At 39.3% G+C, this 24,982-nt stretch overlaps 2 protein-coding genes and 1 long non-coding RNA gene across 8 annotated transcripts in view; 1 reads left to right on the top strand and 2 right to left on the bottom strand.

Annotated features, from left to right (window-relative positions):
* Window positions 1-1,026: 1,026 nt before the first annotated feature.
* Window positions 1,027-10,935, bottom strand: LOC123878331 (zinc finger protein 2-like). Of its 3 annotated transcripts, XM_045925509.1 has the most exons (8): window positions 10,638-10,935; window positions 8,632-9,130; window positions 7,748-8,469; window positions 5,745-5,834; window positions 5,040-5,144; window positions 4,468-4,590; window positions 2,244-2,366; window positions 1,027-1,276 (listed from the first exon to the last, which is right to left on the bottom strand). In XM_045925509.1, the coding sequence occupies exons 1-8, from the start codon at window positions 10,770-10,772 to the stop codon at window positions 1,082-1,084; spliced, it is 1,992 nt and encodes a 663-aa protein (XP_045781465.1). In that variant the 5' UTR covers window positions 10,773-10,935; the 3' UTR covers window positions 1,027-1,081. The 3 variants fall into 3 exon arrangements, with proteins under 3 accessions (XP_045781465.1, XP_045781463.1, XP_045781464.1); XM_045925507.1 differs by having other exon boundaries at window positions 7,748-9,130; XM_045925508.1 differs by lacking the exon at window positions 4,468-4,590 and having other exon boundaries at window positions 7,748-9,130.
* A 1,119-nt stretch (window positions 10,936-12,054) lies between these two features.
* LOC123878314 (zinc finger protein 436-like) overlaps window positions 12,055-24,982 on the top strand; it is a 382,404-nt gene continuing 369,476 nt past the window's right edge. For 3 of the 4 annotated variants that reach the window (XM_045925473.1, XM_045925472.1, XM_045925475.1), the window contains exons 1-3: window positions 12,055-12,090; window positions 12,900-13,051; window positions 13,342-13,516. In XM_045925473.1, the coding sequence (XP_045781429.1) occupies window positions 12,070-12,090; window positions 12,900-13,051; window positions 13,342-13,516 (348 nt within the window). In that variant the 5' untranslated portion in view covers window positions 12,055-12,069. Of the gene's footprint in view, window positions 12,091-12,899; window positions 13,052-13,341; window positions 13,517-13,643; window positions 13,737-13,848; window positions 13,984-14,209; window positions 14,452-14,825; window positions 14,876-15,040; window positions 16,890-24,982 lie in introns of those variants that run through there. The other variant, XM_045925477.1, reaches the window with a different exon arrangement.
* On the bottom strand, window positions 15,631-24,650 carry LOC123878402. Its single transcript, XR_006798817.1, has 3 exons — window positions 24,327-24,650; window positions 19,295-19,296; window positions 15,631-15,643 (listed from the first exon to the last, which is right to left on the bottom strand). It is a non-coding gene; the product is annotated as an uncharacterized LOC123878402 (long non-coding RNA).

Genomic DNA, 24,982 nt, shown 5'->3' with positions numbered 1-24,982 from the left:
GTATGGACCCCGTCTGTGCCGGCGCTCGCCGACACACGCACGGCACCCCCTTAGAGCGCTTTCCAGTCAGTTTTAACAAAAAAAAAACACTCCAAAAAGGCAGAGCCCGCCCGCCAGCTAACACCAACACAGACGAAGTCACAACAAATCTTTGTATAGATAAAATGAAAAGCTAACTGACTGATCTATCAATGCACAGCTCAAATTACTGGGCGGATAGGGCTGAGGCATGCAGATAGCTATAGAATAGAATAGAATAGAATAGAATAGATTTTTATTCAAATAAACTTTTACAAGTGCTTTTGAATCTATACTAATAAATAAAATTGGAGTGTCTGTCTGTAATTTCGAAATTACTACCTCATATTAAGCTCATATGGTAATTTGAACGATACCATAACTGAATCACACGTTTTTAAAAATTTTGTCTGTCTGTCTGTTTGAAAAGGCTAATCTTCGGAACGGCTGAACCGATTTTGACGGGATTTTCACAGACAAGTAGAGAATTGACCAGGGAGTAACATAGGCTACTTTTTAACCGACTTTCAAAAAGGGAGTTGTGTTTTTCTACCTATGTACACCGAAATCTCCGAGATTTCTGAACCGATTTGCGTCATTTCTTTTTTAATCGATAGAGGAACTTTGCGACATTGTTTCATAAAAAATTTGGATTCCAACTCCTCAATCCTGATGCTGCAGGGGATCTGACTAATCCACGCGGGCGAAGCTGCGGGCATCAGCTAGTCGTCAAATAATTTACCACTATTGACATAGACATCCGCTAAGAAAGGATTTTTGAAAATTCAATCCCTAAGATGTAACTACAAATTCATGGTTTTCGGATTTATTCCTGTACTTGTGCTATAAGACCGACCTACCTTCCAAATTTCATGAGTCTAGGTCAACGGGAAGTACCTTATAGGTTTTCTTGACAGACAGACAGACGGACAACAAAGTGATCCTATAAGGGTTCCGTTTTTCCTTTTGAGGTACGGAACCCAAAAAAAGGTATAAAAAAACACATAATAACATAAAAACTTTGTTATATTGAAAAGTAGATGAATCAAAAGTTAAAACAATTTCAACATTCGATAGGCGTCAATGGCGGTACCGGACCGGTATATCGATGCATGGCCCGCATATGCTTGACCACGTAGTGCCGCGTGCTGTACGTGCGCGTGCACATCGTGCATGCATACTTGCACGTGCTGTGGCATGCGCGCTTGTGCATATGCAACGTGTTGTTCACTTTGAACGATGCGGGGCAGAGGTCGCACTGGAAAAAAATTGGTTGTCTGTAAAGTCGGTTTACTGACGATAGTTGAACGTGACAACAAAGGCCGATTGTGCTTCTTTGTCGCTCGTTCCGCGCTCTCGCTTGCACTTCAAGCCTTACGTGGAACGCCTCAGAGCGAGGTAACGCCGCATGAGACATGTTTTTTCGTGCGTGCAGCCGGCTCTATCGAATTATAAGACGTTGTCACGTCAAAAAAAACACAAACTTCGTCACGAATTTTGAAACCGCTAGAATCCATACTAATGTAAATGCGAAAGTGTGTCTGTCTGTCTGCTAACTTTTCACGGCCCAACAGTTTAACCGATTTCGATGAGAGGTACAGAGTTAGCTTACATCCCGGGGAAGGACATAGGCTACTTTTTATCCCGGAAATCAAAGAGTTCCCACGGGATTTTGAAAAACCTAAATCCACGCGGATGAAGTTAAAAGTTTTAAATAATGTAACAACAAATTCGCGGTTTTCAGATTTATTCAGGAGTTGTGCTATAAGACCTACCTACCTGCCAAATTTCATGATTCTAGGTCAACAGGAAGTACCCTATAGGTTTTTTGACAGACACGACGGACGGACAGTACAGACAGACAAGAAAGTGATCCTATAAGGGTTCCGTTTTTCCTTTTGAGGTACGGAACCCTAATAAACTTATGTCTATAACCTCGATAAGGACTTCGTCTGTGATGGCGTTTGCTGGCGCGCGTGCTGTGCTTGTTTGGAGTGTTTTTTTTATTAAGAGTGGATGGTTTTTGTGTGAGTTGGTGTTTTTTGGTGGTGGAACTGACTGGGAAGCGCTCTAAAGGGGCGCCGTGCGTGTGTCGGCGGGCGCCGGCGCAGACGGAGTCCATACTTGTATAGATTCAATAACTTGAAAATAACTACAAACTTGACATTGGCTAATCAGAGTAAAGCCAGATTTAAAGAAAAAAAAAAATCCTCGATAAGATTTACCTGGAATGCCTTGTCAGTGGCGTGCGATTGTCTATGCTGGGACAGTAGGTACGAGGCGTGGAACTTGGATCCGCAAGACTCACAGACAAACGGTTTCTCCCCGCGGTGCCGGCGCTCGTGGTTCTGTATAACGATACACTACTATGAGAATTATAATCTATACTAATAAATAAAATTGGAGTGTCTGTCTGTAATTTCGAAATAACTACCGCATATTAAGGTCATATGGTTATTTGAACGATACTATAACTGAATCACACGTTTTTAAAATTTTTGTCTGTCTGTCTGTCTGTTTGAAAAGGCTAATCTTGGGAACGGCTGAACCGATTTTGACGGGATTTTCACAGATAAGTAGAGAATTGACCAGGGAGTAACATAGGCTACTTTTTTAACCGACTTTCAAAAAGGGAGTTGTGTGTTTCTACCTATGTATACCGAAATCTCCGAGATTTTTGAACCGATTTGCGTCATTTCTTTTTTAATCGATAGAGGAACGTTGCGACATTGTTTCACAAAACATTTGGAGTCCAACTCTTCAATCCTGATGCTGCAGGGGATCTGACCAATCCACGCGGGCGAAGCTGCGGGCATCAGCTAGTAATACATAATTCCAAATCGGTCCATGTTCTCAAAGGTGTGTGAAGTCTGCCAATCCACATTGGGTCAGCGTGGCAGACTATGGCCTAAACCCTTCTCCCTTAATGGGTTGATCAGGAGAAAATATTGTAAAAATAAAAATAAACCAGCCAAGTGAGAGTCAGACTCGCACAGCGAGGGTTCCGTACTTGGGTATTTTTTTCAACATTTTGCACGATAAATCAAAAACTATTGTGCATAAAAATAGATAAAAATCTGTTTTAGAATGTACAGGTAAAGCCCTTTTATGTGATACCCCACTTGGTATAGTTATCTTACTTTGAAAATTGAAACACGTTTTAATTTTATTTTTTGTGATGTAACCACAAATTCACGTTTTCGGGTTTTTTCCTTTACTTGTGCTATAAAACCTATCTACCTGCCAATATGGGATATATATACCCAATACCCTGGGACTTGGACTATAATGTTTTACTTTGCGCATCGGTTTTTCTTATTACAACATTATTTATCTACCCTCATCGACATATGGCAAGCGCTCTGGAACTTGCAATAGGAACCACTTGTATTTCTCGTATCCATGCTTGGCTCTGTAGTTCTACTGCAGACGAAACTTGTTGCCGAAACTTTTGCACTGGGATCTTGGACTATAATGTTTTACTTTGCGCATCGGTTTTTCTTATTACAACATTATTTACCTACCCTCATCGACATGTGGCAAGCGCTCTGGAACTCGCAATAGGAACACTTGTATTTCTCGTATCCATGCTTGGCTCTATAGTGGTCCTGCAGACGAAACTTGTTGCCAAAACTTTTGCACTGGGATCTTGGACTATAATGTTTTACTTTGCGCATCGGTTTTTCTTATTACAACATTATTTACCTACCCTCATCGACATGTGGCAAGCGCTCTGGAACTCGCAATAGGAACACTTGTATTTCTCGTATCCATGCTTGGCTCTATAGTGGTCCTGCAGACGAAACTTGTTGCCAAAACTTTTGCACTGGGATCTTGGACTATAATGTTTTACTTTGCGCATCGGTTTTTCTTATTACAACATTATTTACCTACCCTCATCGACATGTGGCAAGCGCTCTGGAACTCGCAATAGGAACACTTGTATTTCTCGTATCCATGCTTGGCTCTATAGTGGTCCTGCAGACGAAACTTGTTGCCAAAACTTTTGCACTGGGATCTTGGACTATAATGTTTTACTTTGCGCATCGGTTTTTCTTATTATAACATTATTTACCTACCCTCATCGACATGTGGCAAGCGCTCTGGAACTCGCAATAGGAACACTTGTATTTCTCGTATCCATGCTTGGCTCTGTAGTGGTCCTGTAGACGAAACTTGTTACCAAAACTTTTGCACTGGCATCTTGGACTGTAATGTTTTACTTTACGCATCGGTTTTTCTTATTACAACATTATTTACCTACCCTCATCGACATGTGGCAAGCGCTCTGGAACTCGCAATAGGAACACTTGTATTTCTCGTATCCATGCTTGGCTCTATAGTGGTCCTGCAGACGAAACTTGTTGCCGAAACTTTTGCACTGGGATCTTGGACTATAATGTTTTACTTTGCGCATCGGTTTTTCTTATTACAACATTATTTACCTACCCTCATCGACATGTGGCAAGCGCTCTGGAACTCGCAATAGGAACACTTGTATTTCTCGTATCCATGCTTGGCTCTGTAGTGGTCCTGCAGACGAAACTTGTTACCAAAACTTTTGCCGCAGTGCTATGAAAATAAAAACGGTCAAGTGTGAGTGGGCCCGCACGCGAAGGATTCCGTAGCATTGTACAAAAACCGGTCAAGTGCAAGTCGGACTCGCAAAGAAAAACTTACGAACAGAAAGAAGAAACGAATGAAGAAAACACTTACGAACTTAGAATTTTTTCCTGTTTCATTTGATATCCCACTCGATACAATAGCAAAAAAATTTTTGGAGACCCCCACTTTCTTGGATGTTACATCCGTCAGGTCGATTTTTTTCTAATAAAATGTAGCCTATGTCACCCGGACCATAATAACGATTCGATTGACATCTCATTCATCAAAATCGGCTCAGTAGTTCAGGCGCTACGATGGAACACACATAAATACAAACCACACATTAAATTTGGATTTCGCGGGCAGACCCGTGTCATGCCCCTTAACTTTATCTTGTACATATTTAGAGTATTCACCTCACAGACTGGTCTAAGGCCGGCGTGCTTCACAGCATGGTGCAGCTTAAGGCTCCCCTTTTGCATCGTTTTATGACACACTTCACACTCGCCAAGCTCGCGACTCTACAAACAATGCAATTATACTAATACTAGCTATTACCCGCGGCTTCTCTCGCGTAACCCAAGGTTTTTTTTGAAAGCAAAAGTAGTCTAGATATTACTTGTTTCCTCGACTATGTCTATGCAAAATATGACGCCAATTCATAGCTCTGTTGTGGCGTTATTGAACGACAAATATACGTGAAAGAGAGCGTGCTATCCCGCGGGAACTGTTTGTTTTCCGGGATAAAAAGCAGCCTATGTCCTTCCCCGGAAAATATCCTAAGTCGGTACCAAATTTCATTAAAATCGATTCAGCGGTTGAGCCGTGAAAGCGTAGCAGACAGACAGACAGATAGACAGACACACTTTCGCATTTAATAATACAATAATATTAGTATGGATTATATATATAGGCTCGGAAGCTTTTTTTAAAGAATATTAGCCATGCTAATTATAACTAATGCTCCCCTTTCCCCTCCAATTAAGCGTAAAGCTTGTGCCAGGAGTGGGTACGACAATAGTGCAACGGGTGGGGCTTGAACCGCCGACCTTTCGGAATTCGGTCCGCTCCTCAACCGTTGAGCTATCGAGGCTATATAGAAGAGTAAACCATATACTTACAGCATCACAATTTCTCTTTTTCTTCTTAGCAGTACAACTGCCAACATGTTCCACCAAGGTCTCTTTGGTTACAAACTCGCTTTTACAATACTGGAATAACAAGTGTAAATTAAAAATTTTCAACACCACCTTTCACCTTTATAATATTAGTGTGAAGTGTGATTGTTTTAGTACAGTGGGGCCTCTAAAAGTTGTGAAATGAAAAAAAAAACGAATGAAAAATAAAACCACAAACACTAAAAAGTAAAAAATAATTTTAATTTCTACACGTGTGAGTACGTAGGTATGAAGTCGGGTGAGTAGGTATAATACATCGATGGTATAATACAAGTGTAAATTAAAAATTTTCAACGCCCCCGACAAGTGAAGGTTACAGTAACTAGAAAAGAGCTGATAACTTTCAAACGGCTGAACCGATTTTCTTGGACTATTCCGCGCCTACGATCCAAAGTATCTGAGTTTTCCAAAACATCATTTTCAAATAAATAATTATGTATATCTAGGCAACGTCCATCTTGACAGCTTGACATTTGTCAATTGACATAATATTATGAACCTAACGGTTATCTAACCTTCTTTTCTACAAGAAAACTAGAAAAGAGCTGATAACTTTTAAACGGCTGAACCAATTTTTTTGGATTATAGCTAAGAACACTCTCGATCAAGCCACCTTTCAAACAAAAAAAAGTAAATTAAAATCGGTTCATTCGTTTAGGCGCTACGATGCCACAGACAGATACACAGATACACACGTCAAACTTATAACACCCCTCTTTTTGGGTCGGGGAATAAAAATGAAAAACCGGTCAAGTGCGTCTCAGACCTCGCTATTTTACGGTTCCGTACATAATTATGAACATCATATTTTGGGCGTATGAAATGCTAGAGGATGCCCGCGACTTCGTTCGCGTGGACTTAGGTTTTCAAAGATCCCGTGGGAACTGTATGATTTTCCGGGATAAAAAGTAGCCTATGTCCGTCCCCGGGATATAAGCTAACTCTGTACCAAATTTCGTCAGAATCGGTTAAACTGTTAGGCCGTGAAAAGGTAGCAGACAGACAAACTTTCGCATTTATATGTATAATATTAGTATGGAAGTATGGACTTGGGTAGGACAGAGTAAATACCTATACAAGCGGCGGCATCAAAGGCATCGAGCAACTGTGTAGATCGTAAAACTGTGTTAGACCACTAAAACAAAGCATTAGGCATATTTTTTTAGGGTTCCGTACCTCAAAAGGGAAAAGCGGAACCCTTATAGGATCACTTTGTTGTTTGTCTGTCTGTCGGTCTGTCATGAAAACCTATAGGGTACTTCACGTTGACATAGAATCACGAAAGGCAGGTAGGTAGGTCTTATAACACAAGTAAAGGAAAAAGACCGAAAATCATAAATTTGTAGTTACATCACAAAAAAACCGGCCAAGTGCGAGTCAGACTCGCGCACGGAGGGTGCCGTACTCGGGTATTTTTTTCAACATTGTGCGCGATAAATCAAAAACTATTATACATAAAATAATTAAAAATCTGTTTTAGAATGTACAGGTAAAGCCCTGTCATATGATACCCCATTTGGTATAGTTCTCTTACTTTGAAAATTGAAACACATTTCAATTTTTGACGTGACAACGTCTTATAACTCGATAGAGCCGGCTGCACGCACGAAAAAACATGATGCGGCGTTACCTCGCTCTGAGGCGTTCCATGTAAGGCTTGAAGTGCAAGCGAGAGCGCGGAACGAGCGACAAAGAAGCACAATCGGCCTTTGTTGTCACGTTCAACTATCGTCAGTAAACCGACTTTACAGACAACCAATTTTTTTAAAATGATGTAACCACAAATTCGCGGTTTTCAGATTTATTCCTGTACTTGTGCTATAAGACCTACCTACCTGCCAAAGACTTTTGTCCTAGAAAATTAAAAGTTCCGACAGGATTTTTAGAAACCTAAATCCACGCGGGCGAAGCCGCGGGCATTATCTAGAGTTGTTTTTTCTACTCACCCTACATATAAAACCTTGTAAGACATGCATTAAAGTCTTATGCCTAGCCAATTTACTCTTCATCACATAATTGTCACACAAATCGCACTTGACCTTTCTCTTGTCCACCCCCGGATGTGATCTTGTCATATGGGAATCCACACTCCGTATAGACAAATCCTTTTGGCATAGTTTACATGTCACTCTTTTTGAATTTGTGTCATTGTAATTATATAAAATATTTTCCATTTCCGTTTTTATTTGTTCACCGTTAATCAAATTTTCAACTTTCTGTTTGTCGTTAAAACAATTTTCAACTTTCTGTTTGTCTTTAAAACAAATTTCAACTTTCTGTTTGTCTTTAAAACAATTTTCAACTTTCCGTTTGTCGTTAAAACAATTTTCAAATTTTTGGATGTTGGTAAAACAATTTTTAACTTCCGCTGTGAATGATTTATTTGTTAGTTTATTGTTAATTTGCTTGTCATTCCAAACGTGTTCATTTTCTGTGGCTGCAATATTGATGTCCACTTCTGAATCTATCAATTTATCTTTTAAATTGACATTATATTTTTCGTCGTTGTAATAATTTTCGTTATCTGTGGCTATGGAATTATTTACTGAAATATCATTTGGACCGTTACAAAAATTTTCGTTTTCCGAATTGTTATTTGAAGTATTCTTGTTTGTTGATGTATTTAACATGCTTTCATTGGCGTTTTCAGCTTGTCTTTTATCAATTTCTAAATGAAATGAGTCATTAATTAAATTATCATTATTAAAGTTTATAATTGTGGAGTTATTTAATGGAATATCATTGTCTATGTGTTTATTTTTTTTATGTGATAATTTATGACTGTTAATTTGTTTCCTATTTAAATATATATTACATATATTACACATAACAGTTCTGTCTTTGTTAGACTTATGTTTCGTAGTCATATGCGTATGATACTTTCTTTTCGCAATCGTTTTCTTGCACAATTTACATCCAACTCTATTAATTTCAATATTACAATCTTTTTGGACATGTACATCTACATTACTTAAATCTTTCATTTGGTCAACTTTATTATAGCATTTTTTCTTGTTGCCAAAATTTTCATGTTTATCGTTAATATTATTTTCCACTGTTATGTTAACTTCCTTCTTTATTTGAGTTTTTTCTACAATTAGTGTAAATTCACTCTGCTCTAATTTGCTACTTGAAAGATTTTCTATTCCAGTGTCCATATTATCATTTTTCAAATTAATTTCTATATCATCACTGTTTTCAATTTTGTTTTTCATTATTATAAGTTTTGTTTCTGCTTCCTTGCATTGTTTTCTGAAGTGTAAAAAGTTATTGATGTTGTTTACACATTTTTGACATATACTCTGTGGTAGTCCATCGTCCATTTCAACCTGCAACATGGAAAACTTACTTCTTACTCTATCTTACTAATATTATTCTGTCTTACTAATATTCTTACTATCTTACTAATATTCTTCTTACTATCTTACTAATATTATGAACTAGCTGATGCCTGTGCTTTCATTCACGTGGATATGGAACTCTTTGATTTTCCAAGATAAAAGATATGTGACTCGAATCTCCAGGTATTTAGCTATATCCATGAAAAAAAACCGTTATGACGGGATAAGAACAAACCAACAAACAAACACACTTTCGCATTTATAATAAGGGTAGTGATGTGAAAGTTTGGATGTTTGTTACCACAATGACTGAACCGATTTGGCTGTTGGAATGGAGTTAGCTTATACCCTGAACTAACACATAGGCTAATTTTTATTCCAGAAAATTAATGTTTATTACAACAAGTGCAAGTCGGACATGCACACCAAAGGTTCCATACCATCGTCACAGCCTTGCACAAGAAATGCATTTTTTTTAAAAGTTGAGTATTAATAGTTATTACTAGCTGATGCCCGCAGCTTCGCCAGCGTGGAATGGTCAGATCCCCTGCAGCATCAAGATTGCGGAGTTGGAATCCAAATTTTTTATGTAACAATGTCGCAAGGTTCCTCTATCGATTAAAAAAGAAATGACGCAAATTGGTTCAGAGTTCAGCTCAGGTTCTCGGAGATTTCAGTGTACATAGGTAAAAAAACACAACTCCCTTTTTGAAAGTCAGTTAAAAAAGTAGCCTATGATACACCCTGGTCAATTCTCTACTTGTCTGTGAAAATCCCGTCAAAATCGGTTCAGCCGTTCCGAAGATTAGCCTTTTCAAACAGACAGACAAAAATTTTAAAAACGTGTGATTCAGTTATAGTATCCTTAAAATAACCATATGAGCTTAATATGCGGTAGTTATTTCGAAATTACAGACATACACTCCAATTTTATTTATTAGTATAGAAGTATAGATTAGCGGCAATAGAAATACACATTCTGTGAAAACTTCAACTCTGTACATATTACAGTTCATGAGTTGCATCCCACGGACGGACAGATAGATAAGCAGCAGAGGTTTAGTAACAGAGTCCTGTTGGCACCATTTCAGAATGGAACCCTGATAAAGAGGTAGTTTGTAGAGTTGGGATGAAGGTATAATTTCTGCAACTAATAATAATCAGATTCTGAATCTTTCACTGATTGATAAAATACTATCATTAAAATATTATATACATTATCCCACTACCCATCCTACTAATATTATAAACATGAAAGTTTGTATGTATGGATGGATGGATGTTTGATACTCTTTTACGCCGCATAAAGTACTGGACGGATTTGGCTGAAATGTGGAATAGAGATAGATTATACCCTGGATTAACACATAGGCTTCTTTTGAAATCAATCAAAAATCAATGAGTTCCCATGGGATTTTTAACGCACAAAGTAGCTAGTTACGAATTACGTATATGACGAGTGCTTCTATATCAAGTAATTTAGGTGCTTACTTACCTTTATACCCGTGACAGTGTAAACTAGTCCAGAGTAGCTTGCAGCGTCCATTTCTTCAGTAAATATAGGTTTAATTGCCTCCGTATCCAAACAGGTCCGACAAATCGCTAGCTTTGAAAGGGTGTTCTGATTCATTATTATTATATTGGGACCGAAATATTCAGCGAAAATGATTTATAGCTGTTAAATGTCTGTCTATTGTTGAGAATTCTTTGAGAAACATTGTGGAATAAAAAAAAATACTGAATGAAGTCTTGTAATTATAAATAAAAACAATTTTCAGTGTTTCAAAGTCAGATTTGTTTGGTCTTTGTTTTTTTTTTTTTAATTTATTTTACGGCCCTGGATAACAGAAAAATATTTGCTGTCTTTGTGTCAGTGTAGGGCAAAGATAATACTACTCTCTTACGAGGTGTAGGGCATCGATGTATAGGGTTACTAATTTGTGAGAATAGTCGATACTTTAATTTATTTCTTAAACTGGACCTTTTCAAGTAAAGATTTTTATATAAACCTGTGAGGATAATATTGCCATTGTCGCAAATAAAATAACCATAAGCCTACGTTGTCGTATTAGTTTACAAATTGCGAAAAACCAAATTAAATTTGAATTTCGCGGGCAGGCCGGTCTCATGACCCTATGCCATCCATTTTCATACGTTTTCATTATATTCTATAACATAGTGATTACATACTCTTTGATTATTTTTTTTTCTCTTTCGTCTGGCTTTACAAAGATTAGCCAATGTCAAGTTTGTAGTTATTTGTAACAAGTTAGTTAAACTATACAAGTATGGACCCCGTCTGTGCCGGCGCTCGCCGACACACGTACGGCACCCCCTTAGAGCGCTTTCCAGTCAGTTTTAACAAAAAAAAAAAAACACTGCAAAAAGGCAGAGCACGCCCGCCAGCTAACACCAATACAGACGAAGTCCTCTTTGATTTATTCTTCTTCTAGTAGTGACTAGTGCCACACCTGCACAATGCACTTCGCCATAGCGATGGGTCGTCGACGCATTTCCGTAAACGAGGCTAGACCGCTCATGGACGTTCATCGACTAGTCGAGCAACTAGTTGAATTCGTCGACTAGTCGTCGCTGCGACGTGACGTTTTCATCCAGTTCAAATCATTCAAATTGAACGGTATCCGTCGCGGTCGCGTTGCGGTTGTGTGACGCTGACAATGCGTCCATCAAAGACTACAGTTGGCGTCCATTTACCCGTCTAATAATTCGACTAGATAAGTGATAACGCATGGACGGTGGACCGTCGAATCGTCGATGAGTCTTTAACCGTTGGACTAGTCCGTTCATCATAAAGCTATTATAATACGTCCATGCCTTGGATGAAGGTAGTCCATGGCGTTCATTCAACGCCAATATCGCGTAGAATGGAAGTGTCACAATTATTGTTGCTCCGTTTTTCAATACCTATGTCTCTTGACGTAGACACGGTAATATTATCTATACAGTATTCTAACTCGGCCGTTTCTTTGAAATAAATACCTACAGTTGCGCGGTACGTAAACATGCGGTAGGGCTGCCCGCCTCCAGTAGTTTAATTACATTTGCCTACTTTGTGTTTCCATCTAGTTTTGTGATTGTAAATATACTTTTTTGATATAAACAAATAAAATACTTTGTGAATTGCATAGGAAATGTTCAATAAAAATGCGTGTTGTTTTTTGATTGGTAGATTTAATTAAAAAACCATGTTTATATTTGCGCCTCGACTGAGAATTAGGAAATTAAACGAACGTTACGAATTATTAAATTTTAAAGTTTAAAAAATCCGCATCCCTATAAAGCTTTTAATCAAAAATTGTTTTGGGGAACATGGGCAAGATAGAGAAAAAGGAATAAATATCTTTTACTTGGTTATAGACACCTGTGGCTACTTTACAATTTATATATTTGGTTTTAAATGAAGTTCGGAACATTTTCTCAATTTTTTGTATATATTCCACAAAATCATCGCTGGGTACAATCAAAAAAGTTTGCGAATTAATCTTATTGTAGTCCCGGTACCTTAAATACCGACATTCAGAGCTGAAATTATGGCTTCTTTGATCGGGTTTCACATACAACGAAAAAATCGCGCGGTTATTGTTAGAAAAACAAAACACCGCCCGTTCGTCACTGCGGCACAATCGCGACTGTCTGCGTGTCGAGCGCCTGCCGACATCGAGGTGCGTAGGTATAGCTCGGGTTTCGTCCGTTTGTATGAAGTTGGAATACTGTACATACCATTACCGTGACGTAGATTACTGGTCTGTGGATTAAAACCATAGTGATTACATACTCTATGATTAAAACCTTAGAATTAAATTTTGAAAATTTAGAAATGCGGTGCTGTGTGCCCTTCTGCAAAACCACTGCGGAGGTCGTCTCTGAATCTGAGATTTCATTTCACGAGTGAGTGTTTCGTTGTTAACCTTTACGCTTACAACCTAGACGCTTGCGGCTTGGGGCCGTCGACAGGGAGGTCACTGGTCACTGACCCGAGCCAACCCAGGCTCACAGAGCACGTAATCACTACGTTTCTCAGGCTGATCGGAGCACAGCTCAGAACTGCGCGTCCACAAACCGAGCGAGTCTGTATCCAACTCTAGAGCTCCCCTCCAGGCAGAGCTGTTTGCCTTTTGTTTAGTTATGAGTTACACATCATGAAACCTCCGTGTTAAAGTACAGGTTGTAATTTCCAGGTTCCCCAGTGAAGCGCAGCTCCGTGCTGCTTGGCTCAGAGCCCTCGGCAAACAAGACACTCTCCTGCCAGAGCCTGCTGTGGTCTGCTCGCAGCATTTTCTAAACGATGACATTTATGAAACAGAAAGTGGCTCAAGGCGGATTCGTACTGGTGCTGTTCCTTCACCAGTGCTGGTAACTCTTATCAATATTTGATATATAATAGCCTCTTTCAAAGGCTCACCTTAGTACATATGGTTCACATTTCAAGTCCATTTTATGGAAGGTGGAAATGATAATAGAATTACAATACTTTGCACAGGTCTGCATGATATGCCTGGACACTCGCAGCAAGCTGGTTCTGATGAGTAAATACAATTTGGAAGCAGCATATGAACATTTAGTGGGACATCCTGTAAGTTGTATATTTATATCATTCTTAAAACGGTAGTGCACGATTGCTCGAGCTGCCCGTGTGTGGCCGCTCTAAGATGTAACTGTATATGAATTAGTTGTGTTTGTTGCAGTTGTGTGGTCAAGGAAAGCTCAGACAAACGCTTTGTGTGCAATGTGCCCAGAGACTGGTGAACTTTAGCACATTCAGAGACAAGAGCTTGAGAGCGCGCTCCCTGATGATGGAGCTACTTGACAGACATGAAGTGGTGAGGAATGTCATGCACTTTATTGTTATATGTAACAGAATGTAAGGGTGCCACCTGCGTCATTTGAGTGTAGTGTAACACTACAATGTGATCATTCGTCTAGTCAGTCCGCGTGACATGTTTAGCTGTAGGGTACACGCTCATTGTGAACATTACACTACGATGACATTTCAGGTCAGTCATCACATTTATGTTAAATTTGCTGAAAAGCATGATCTGGTTTCAGATAACAATACGACATGTCAAACTGATAAGCCGCGTAAAACATCAACTACAGTCTGACATGGTCTCGGCAGTGTCGGAGCCCGACCACTGCCACGCGCACATAGCACACTCCGACGCGGACGGACGGACAGAACTAGACGCGACTGCCGCAACTGATGAAGCAGTTGCAGTGAAACGGGAAGTTGAAGACTGTGGAGATGATGAAGACGAGCCAGCCGCGGCCGAAACACAGGCTCCCGCCGCGTACGTGCCACATGTGACAAGCTGATGCTAAGTAGTATTTGTAGTTAACTGAGTTTAAGTTCAGCAAAAAAAACAGAGGCTAAAATCATGTAATTAGGATATCTATCAATTTTTAGGATTCCATACCTCAAAAGGACAAACGGAACCCTTATAGGATAATTTTTTTGTCTGTCTGTCTGTCAATCCATTGGTGACTCAGTTTTATTGTAGCATGTTTGTATTTACTGTACGTATATCGAAAAACATTATACAATACACATACATACATTGAAACTCGATGCTATTGGAACCCTCGTCCGCGGCTTGGCTATTTGATTTGCTACATTATGCACATGTTGCATATGTACCATATAACATTAGGTTTATCCTTTCAGGCACATTATTCCCAAGCTGGAGTCATCAGGAGACCGTCATCAGCTTTTGGGTAAGACAACTTCACATGCATTTAAGCTCCTATGTTGGGGCAGATATTTTAGTTTTCTGTATTCAATAAATTAAAACTAAATACTTATGATGGAACCAGCTCATCTGTCCGTATTCCATAATATTAGTGTGTAAATATGGGTTAAGTATGGACTTGTTGTTTCAGTCGCTCCTTCGGCACTCGCGACCAATCACGGAGACGGAGAACAACCAACTGATACAGACGACGAGTTGGATATATTGTCTTTCGAAAATAGTACAAACATTTATGAATATTCAAGGGATTCCCAGGACTCTGTACTAAAACCAAAGGAATCAAGTGATGATATCAATTTTCGAACGAGACAAATTAATGATCTCACAAAAAACAAACACAATTTACAGGATATATCCGGTACACGGTTAGGAAACTATACTGACCAGGCACAGTATATCTGTGACGTTTGCCAAAAGATATGTCAACGGAAAAGTTCCTTAGTTACCCACATTAGGGCGCACACCTACACAAACACTTCCTCATTTAAGTTAAGAGAGCGCAAATTCACTCAAAACAGCACGTCAGCGAGCCCCAGGAGGACTCACACTGGCGAAAAGCCTTTTGTGTGTAAGTTGTGCGATCATAAATGTACACACAATAGTAATTTAGTGAGTCACATGAGGACTCACACTGGCGAAAAGCCTTTTGTGTGTAAGGTGTGCAATTATAAATTTACTCAAAATGGTCATTTAGTGAGGCACATGAGGACTCACACTGGCGAAAAACCTTTTGCTTGTAAGTTATGTAAGTACAAATGTACAACAAACAGTGATTTAGTGAGCCACATGAGGACTCACACTGGCGAAAAGCCTTTCGCTTGTAAGTTCTGTAAGTACAAATGTACAACAAACGGTAATTTAGTGAGACACATGAGGACTCACACTGGCGAAAAGCCTTTCGCTTGTAACTTATGTAAGTACAAATGTACAACAAACAGTAGTTTAGTGAGTCACATGAGGACTCACACTGGCGAAAAGCCTTTCGCTTGTAACTTATGTAAGTACAAATGTACAACAAACAGTAGTTTAGTGAGGCACATGAGGACTCACACTGGCTAAGCACCTATTTTAAGCTTTTGGTTGTAAGTTATCTATTTATTTTATAAGACTAGATTACAGTGCATGTGTTATGATTGTAAACTATATAATGCAGCGGCTATACTCACGTCGTTGTTGTTTCGTGCTTTAGTGGCTTTCGGTAGCGCCGCCACGGCACAGTTTACTTCGCCAATGTCGCGTAGCTTGAAGAAGACACGAAGCAGGTTGCTCGGCTTCAGAACTACTGTACTATTGAATTTTCCCAGTACGCGGCTCAATAGTTAGGTTATTGTTAGTACTTTTTTGAATTTGGTCGATAAGTCGGCCTTGTCTCAACCGCGACGCGCAGCGAGCGGAGTTCCTATGAAAGAGGACCCCGGATGGGTTCCAAACTAGTCGGGCTTACACCGACTAATTGCGTGAGTATACTGTATAGCCGGTACAATGTACATTCTATAAATGGAAATCACTCACGATAGTTCTGAGCTAATTGCTAAATCACTACATTGTAACGGCTTTGTGCACTCATCCGTGTTCGGTTCGTTTCTGGTTTCTGTGATTATAAATACGTACTCATTTGATTCGTATTTTGACGGATCTGTCAAATCACGGAGGAGTGCACAAACGCCCTAGCGTGGCCTAACTCTAGAGGGCCGTACATTACCACTACCAGGCTTCGAGCACGCGACGTAGTTATAATACTATACAGGGTGTAATCAGAACGGTAGCAAAAACGAAGACAGGTGATATAGTAGGTACTGATAAGGTATCACAAAAAAAAAAAACCTGTATTTTTAAGAGTTCACACTCTCCAGGATTTAACTAATACCTTAGTATTTAACTGTTATGTTACTTAGTTTAAGTAAAATAACAATGATGTTTTAAATGAAGATAATGTTAAATGTAAATTCTATTATAAAAATGTAACCTACTTTGTAATATGTTAGAAATTAATTTTATTTTTTGTAATAAAATATGTATATACTACCTACCCACTATTGCAGTTTAATTTCAGCAGCCTGTCATCACATCAATAAATTCTCAGTTATTTTCGAAAACTATTTCGTGGTTGGAACTCAGCCGCTACGGAACTGTTCCATAGTTAGATCATAGACCTATAGAGCAATAGCGCACGAGCGGCCAAGTCGCGGCGGCCATCGAGATGCATACATTAGTATGAAATCGCCATAGAGCACTCAACTTGGGCCGCAAATGCGTCCGTCGCTTCGATCTCGCTGGCCGCTGCGGCTTGGTGATACCCGGATTGTAATTGGTAGGAAACACAGATCGATATTTTGTTGAGTCTTGTGATGCCAAAAATACAACAAATGGATACAATTATGAGACAGGCGCTACCTGCAAGAATAAAACTGGAGATCACACTAGATTTTCTTTTTTACTTTTTACCTATTTGATAGTCATATCAATATCCATCGCCTTTAATTCGTCACACATTTTTTGTAGCGCTGAATCACGTTTACATTTGTCTTTATAACTTGGAAGGATGGCGTTCCACAGACATTCATGGTCACGGTAAAGTTGTACGAACTTTAAATTAATCTCCCTACTTAGTTTGGGCATCTTAAAATCTCAAAAACACGTCGCGGAGAAAAACAAACAAAACTCGTGGTTACTGCTTACGAGTCAACTGAAAATTAGCTTCGCCGCCCACATGAAGCTAGTACACAAGCCAGGATAGTAAAATCAGTGGTGGGGGGCGCTACTAGCCTAAAAAATAGAACTCCATTCTATTAAAAACTGTCGGCTTGTCAACTAGTTTACTAGCGTAGAAATGAAGCTAGTTTTGTCAACACGAGGCCAGAAGTACTAACTTGGTAGCTTACTGACACTAGCTTGCTATCCTAGCTTGAAAAAACCGGCTAAGTGCGAGTCAGACTCGCGCACTGAGGGTTCCGTACTCGGGTAATTTTCTAACATTTTGCACGATAAATCAAAAACTATCATGGATAAAAATAAATAAAAATCTGTTTTAGAATATACAGGCAAAGCCCTTTCATATGATACCCCACTTGGTATAGTTATCTTACTTTGAAAATTTAAACACATTTTAATTTTTTTAGATCTCGTTCAAACCAATTTTCGGTGAAAGTTTACATGGTAATGTACATCATATATTTTTTTAGTTTTATCATTCACTTATTTTAGAAGTTACAGGGGGGGGGGGGGGGGGACATTGTACCACTTTGGAAGTATCTCTCGCGCAAACTATTCAGTTTAGAAAAAAAAATGATATTAGAAACCTCAATATCATTTTTAAAGACCTATCCATAGATACCCCACACGTATGGGTTAGATGGAAAAAAATATTTTGAGTTTCAGTTCTAAGTATGGGGACCCCCAAAAATCTGTTTTTTTTTTTTCTATTATTGTATGAAAATCTTAATGCGGTTCACAGAATACATCTACTTACCAAGTTTCAACAGTATAGTTCTAATGGTTTCGGAGAAAAGTGGCTGTGTCATACGGACGGACAGACAGACAGACATGACGAATCTATAAGGGTTCCGTTTTTTGCCATTTGGCTACGGAACCCTAAAAAACTAGCCTCGTGTAGCCCGGGCATTATCTCTATAATATAAAAATGAATCGCAAAATGTGTTGGTAAGCGCATAACTCAACAACGCCTGGACCAATTTGGCCAAATCTTTTTTTAAAATGTTCGTTGAAGTTCAAGGATGGTTTTTACGGCGAGAAAAATTAGAATTATTGCTGGAAAAACCCTAAAAATAGCCCTTTTCTTTTTCCCATACAAATGATTTCTAACTAAAACGTAGTCAATTTGAGCTTTATTGCTATGGTATAAAGTTCATATTAAATTACAAGCACTCACTGTTGTCTAAGCAATGTAGGTGTGTTCCTAACGTCAAAGATCATATCTATCAAAACAATGTGCGTGTGTGCGTTGGAGCACAGAATACATAGTTGGAGGAGTTTAATGTCGCGTTCCGAAACTCGCGTTTCTTTTGTATTAGTTTCGGCACGCGAGATAAAATGCATCAGTTTCCACGTCATTACATCAGTCAAACAAAAATCGCGTTACCAACAGTGTTTTATTATTTTTAATATACAAATTTTAAATAAATAAAACAATTCGTACGGCTTAAAAGGATTTGACTTCAAGTCATATCAAATTTAAAAAAAAAAAAGTTGTCTGTTACCTAACCTGGTGGTACAGGAAAAACTTTTTTGATTTCATTAATATTAGCAACAATTCGCACTCGCTTCGTCGGGAATCGCAGCAACTTTGCTTGAAGGTGGTCGAACAGCCCATTCAGCACTAAAATTGCCATTAAATATGCAAAGCAATGAAACTCCAACCTGCAACGTCTCGAAGAACTCTGCAATGGCAAAGGTTTTGCAGCAATGTAAATTGATTGTTTGGGATGAATTCACGATGGCACATAAAAAATCTTTGGAGGCTTTAGACAGAACTTTAAAAGATCTACGGAGCAATAATAACCGATTTGGTGGTGCAATGATTTTATTAGCAGGAGATTTTCGTCAAACATTGCCAGTGATTCCACGATCAACGCCAGCTGATGAACTCAATGCATGTCTAAAGTCCTCCAATTTGTGGAAACATGTCAAAGTACTTCATTTAAGCAAGAATATGCGTGTCGAGTTGCAAAATGACCAATCTGGAAACATATTCTCTAAACAACTCATTGACATTGGTAATGGCAAATTTCCTATAGACATGTTGACTGGCTGCATTAACTTTCCTCAAAGTTTTTGTCAGTTAACTCGATCAAAAGATGAACTTATTCAGAAGGTGTTTCCAGATGTTTCTCAAAATTACAGAAACCATGATTGGTTGAGCGAACGAGCTATACTGGCTGCAAAAAACATAGATGTAAATGAATTAAATTTCAAAATTCAAGAACAAATTACAGGCGAATTGAGGATATATAAATCAGTTGATTCGGCTACTAATCAAGATGATGTAGTCAACTATCCACCGGAATTTTTAAACTCGCTGGATTTGCCAGGATTGCCACCTCACAATCTTCAATTAAAGGTTGGATCGGTGGTTATAATGTTGCGAAATATCAACCAGCCGCGTCTTTGCAACGGTACACGGTTAGCGATAAAAAAATTACTAAACAATGTGATAGAAGCAACTATACTCAAAGGAAAGTATAAAGGAGAAGATGTTCTCATACCGCGCATCCCAATGATTCCGACTGATGTGCCATTTGAGTTTAAACGACTACAGTTTCCAGTGCGGCTTGCTTTTGCTATGACTATAAACAAGTCCCAGGGGCAATCATTAAGTGTTTGTGGTATTAATCTAGAAAACCCATGTTTCTCACATGGTCAATTGTATGTTGCCTGTTCCCGTGTTGAAAAACCATCAGATTTGTTTATCTATGCGCCAGGTAATCAAACAAAAAACATCGTATACCACAAAGCACTACAATGATAATAATAATAATTATGATTCACATGATTAACAATAAAGCGATTACTTACTTTTAAATCCTTATATATGTTTTATTTAATTATTTTTTATTCACAACGCCCTATCACCAGGGTGACGGTTTTGGGGCACCAGCCAGGTAACCTCCCAGTGTGCCTGGATGCTGCTGGTCCCTTTTGGATGCGTCCGAGGGGAAGAGCAGTGTTCGGGCCGGTGCGCCCCGGTAACATGGCTAATAATTTCTCTTCGGAGATATTGTTGGCTATGGCTAATGACCTGGCAGGGGGGGAGGTTTCTCCGCGTGTCCCTCTGACTAGCAGAGGGCACAGTGGACGAAGCGGCGGATGGGACGCGGGTGACGTGCGCGTCCCAAGGTCGGGGGACGCACTTCGTTGGTGCGTCACGGAGGTGCGGTGTTGGGGACCGAGCAGGTCTCCGGTGGAGGGTCTGCCTCGGCAGACGTCGCTGGCTGGGTCGCGGTTGTTTGCTTCGGCCGTTCCCGTGACCCAGTCGCCAGGCGACGCGCAGTAGCGCCGCTGGGGTTTAGTGGGTATTCCGGCCGCCTCTCGGCCGGCGAGTCCCACATACCCTCCCTTAGCTGGCTGGCTGCCTCACGGCTGGCTGGCTAGCTTCCGGGGGGGATGCGTAAATGCATTCCCCAGCGTCAACAAAAAAAAAAAAAAAAAGGGTGACGGTTCTGTTCAGGAGAATTTTTTAAAATACGTAGGCACAAAAACTGCCACATTACAAATCTTTTTGACAGGACGAAGTCTGTCGGGTCAGCTAGTAGTTTATAAAATTTAGTTTAGTTTATTGACTAGATAGTTTATGGTAATAACTATTATGTGTTATTTTATTATTCCTTCTTCGTTTCGGATTCCTTCTTCGTTTCGGATTCCTTCATCGTTTTGGATTTCTTCGAATCTTCGTGGATTTTTTTGAGGTCTTGATCTAACGCCCTGGTGAACAAGTCCTCGACGTGGTCTTCTTCCCAGTCGGACTCCCACATTTCTTCGTCAACGTCCGCGTCGTCAGGCTGTCTGCCCGCTTCTGTGTCTGATCATTGATGCTTCTTCCGCGAATTCATCATCGTCTTCTAGGATCCGAGGAAGTTTTTGTCGCTCAACTTCTTCTTGCTTCACTTTCTGCTGTTCTGCCATTTTTAAAATTAATTTTTGGTTTTTTTTACTAAGTTTTAAAAATAGCACGTGAAAATCACAATATGGACTTAATATGGAAGTCTAATTTCGAAAGTTTTAAACTCAATTAAATAATATTAATTCTTAATGTTATATAATGTTTATTTGAATTAGTATTTACATTTAGGGATATCTAGCCTAGATAATAAACTGTACCCATTATCTTTATGTACTTTATGAAGTCTTTTAATTATACTCATATAAAAACAATTTTTTGTGTTTTTGTTCTTTTAATTTACAGGTACCTATCTTATCTATTGAATTGCAAAGAATTTTTAAATAATATCTATTACTATTAGGTAAGTATTTAAAACGGACTAAAATTATAAAATAATTATACTATTTACCTTTAAATCTTACAAGACGTATAGTACCAATACTTGTGAGATTTAAAAGGAAAACGGAAAACTTCCAAGTCTCAACTTCATAGCTGCTTGGGAAGTTAAAATCGATTGCAAAATTTCTACCGTTCAAACTAACAAACACAGAGATGAGAAAGCGAGTTAGTTGCCACCCAGTTCAAATATATATTTAAAAATTTCAATGTGCTAGACTGAGTTTAGAGCAAAGTCAAAGTCAAAATCATTTATTCAAAGTACATAGATCCAATTGTACTCCTTTTGATGGTCAAAATAGTTTTTGTACGATATAGTGGTGATAATTAATTATGTAACTTAAAACTAAAGCTACGAGGGTTCCAAACGCGCCCAAGTCTGAGAAGAGTCCACTACAAACTCAGCCGGGTATTCATTTTTTTTTTTTTTGAAAATTGAAATTTTAAAACCTGTGCTCTATACCCTAGAGGTTCCCAGACTTTTTCTCATAGACCACTTTCAAAATTTAGCTGATTCCGGCGGACCCCTGCAACTACATTTCTTCCATATTCTCAAAAATGCGAAGATTAAAATATCTAACTCTATGCCCAATAGCGCACTAGCAGACTGGCAGCGCGACCACGACGCGCGGCCCGGCCGCAGAGGTTGCGATTTGCAACGCGGCCAAAACCGCGGCTACGATCGTCAGTTGCGCATACAGCGCGCTTCAAAATGGACGTTGAGGAAATAGCAATGCTTTTGTATCTTATAAGCAAGAAGCGGAAAAAAAGGGAAAAATATTGGGTTCATCCATCGATGGGTTCATCCCTTGCTACGTGAAAGGCGAACAAAGGGGTTATTTCATACTTATTTCACCGACCTTCAGCAATATGATGACAATTTAATTATTTTCGGATGAGCAAGTCTTCGTTTGAAGAACTGTTAAGAAAATTAAGTCCATCAATCACCGGGTAATACCTACTGAAGCGCGATGATCACTAATCACGCTGTAGTTCCACAAAACGTGCGGCCGCCGCGGCTAGTGCGCGCACACCGGTGATTTAACTACAATGCCATTGATCTCAGTGGCCGCAGCGGCCAGCGGCCACACCAAGCCGCAGCGGCCAGCGAGATCGAAGCGACGGACGCATTTGCGGCCCAAGTTGAGTGCTCTATGGCGATTTCATACTAATGTTTGCATCTCGATGGCCGCTGCGACTTGGCCGCTCGTGCGCTATTGCTCTATAGGTCTATGATCTAACCATGGAACAGTTCCGTAGCAGCTGAGTTCCAACCACGAAATAGTTTTCGAAAATAACTGAGAATTTATTGATTAGGTAACTAGCTGTGCCCGCGACTTCGTTCGCGTGGAATGGCTCTCAGCGCGCTTTATATAGCCACGGACGCTCAGGCGCGAGGCGTGTAGTACGTACTCTGTACGTTATAAATGTTCGCCGTGATTCTTTAAATTGACATAACTTTTTTATTTATGAACCGATTGACATGAAATAAAATTAATTACAAATTCGGGTTCGGCATCGATATAATAACAACCCCTGCTACTTTTTTTATATATTTCCATTGTATAGACACCACTTTTCTACAATTTTATTATATGTATAGATTAATTGATGTGATGACAGGCTGCTGAAATGAAACTGCAACAGTGGGTAGGTAGTATACATATTTTATTACAAAAATAAAATTAATTTCTATCATATTACAAAGTAGGTTACATTTATAATAGAACTTACATTTAACATTATCTTCATTCAAAACATCATTGTTATTTTACTTAAACTAAGTAACATAACAGTTAAATACTTAGGTATTAGTTAAGTCCTGGAGAGTGACATAGGCTACTTTTTATCGCTGAAAATCAGTTCCCTCGGGATTTAAAATAACCTAAATCTTAAAAATACAGGTTTTTTTTGTGATACCTTATCAGTACCTACTATATCACCTGTCTTCGTTTTTGCTAGCGTTCTGGTTACACCTGTATAGTATTATAACTACGTCGCGTGCTCGAAGCCTGGTACGGCCCTCTAGAGTTAGGGCACGTTAGGGCGTTTGTGCACTCCTCCGTGATTTGACAGATCCGTCAAAATACGAATCAAATGAGTACGTATTTATAATCACAGAAACCAGAAACGAACCGAACACGGATGAGTGCACAAAGCCGTTACAATGTAGTGATTTAGCAATTAGCTCAGAACTATCGTGAGTGATTTCCATTTATAGAATGTACCGGCTATACAGTATACTCACGCATTTAGTCGGTGTAAGCCCGACTAGTTTGGAACCCATCCGGGGTCCTCTTTCATAGGAACTCCGCTCGCTGCGCGTCGCGGTTGAGACAAGGCGGACTTACATCGACCAAATTCAAATAAGTACTAACAATAACCTAACTATTGAGCCGCGTACTGGGAAAATTCAATAGTACAGTAGTTCTGAAGCCGAGCAACCTGCTTCGTGTCTTCTTCAAGCTACGCGACATTGGCGAAGTAAACTGTGCCGTGGCGGCGCTACCGAAAGCCACTAAAGCACGAAACAACAACGACGTGAGTATAGCCGCTGCATTATATAGTTTACAATCATAACACATGCACTGTAATCTAGTCTTGTAAAATAAATAGATAACTTACAAGCAAAAGCTTAAAATAGGTGCTTAGCCAGTGTGAGTCCTCATGTGCCTCACTAAATGACCATTTTGAGTAAATTTATAATGGCACAACTTACACACAAAAGGCTTTTCGCCAGTGTGCGTCCTCATGTGCGTCACTAAATGACTATTTAGTGTACATTTATAATGGCACAACTTACACACAAAAGGCTTTTCGCCAGTGTGAGTCCTCATGTGCGTCACTAAATGACTATTTAGTGTACATTTATAATGGCACAACTTACACACAAAAGGCTTTTCGCCAGTGTGAGTCCTCATGTGTCTCACTAAATTACCGTTTGTTGTACATTTGTACTTACAGAACTTACAAGCGAAAGGCTTTTCGCTAGTGTGAGTCCTCATGTGCTGCACTAAACTACTGTTTGTTGTACATTTGTACTTACATAAGTTACAAGCG

Source organism: Maniola jurtina, chromosome 26, assembly GCF_905333055.1.
Source record: "Maniola jurtina chromosome 26, ilManJurt1.1, whole genome shotgun sequence".
Lineage (NCBI taxonomy): Eukaryota > Metazoa > Arthropoda > Insecta > Lepidoptera > Nymphalidae > Maniola > Maniola jurtina.
Note: the sequence above shows the minus strand (reverse complement) of the source record. Positions and strands in the feature narration are given on the sequence as shown.

Coding starts and splice junctions, on each gene's coding strand:
- LOC123878331 (XM_045925507.1), bottom strand. CDS start 10,772: ATGAATCAGAACACCCTTTCAAAGCTAGCGATTTGTCGGACCTGTTTG. Junction 4,591..5,039: donor GCCTTAGACCAGTCTGTGAG/GTGAATACTCTA, acceptor TTATTTTCATAG/CACTGCGGCAAAAGTTTTGG. Junction 1,277..2,243: donor CCACTGACAAGGCATTCCAG/GTAAATCTTATC, acceptor ATTTTTTTCCAG/TGCGACCTCTGCCCCGCATC.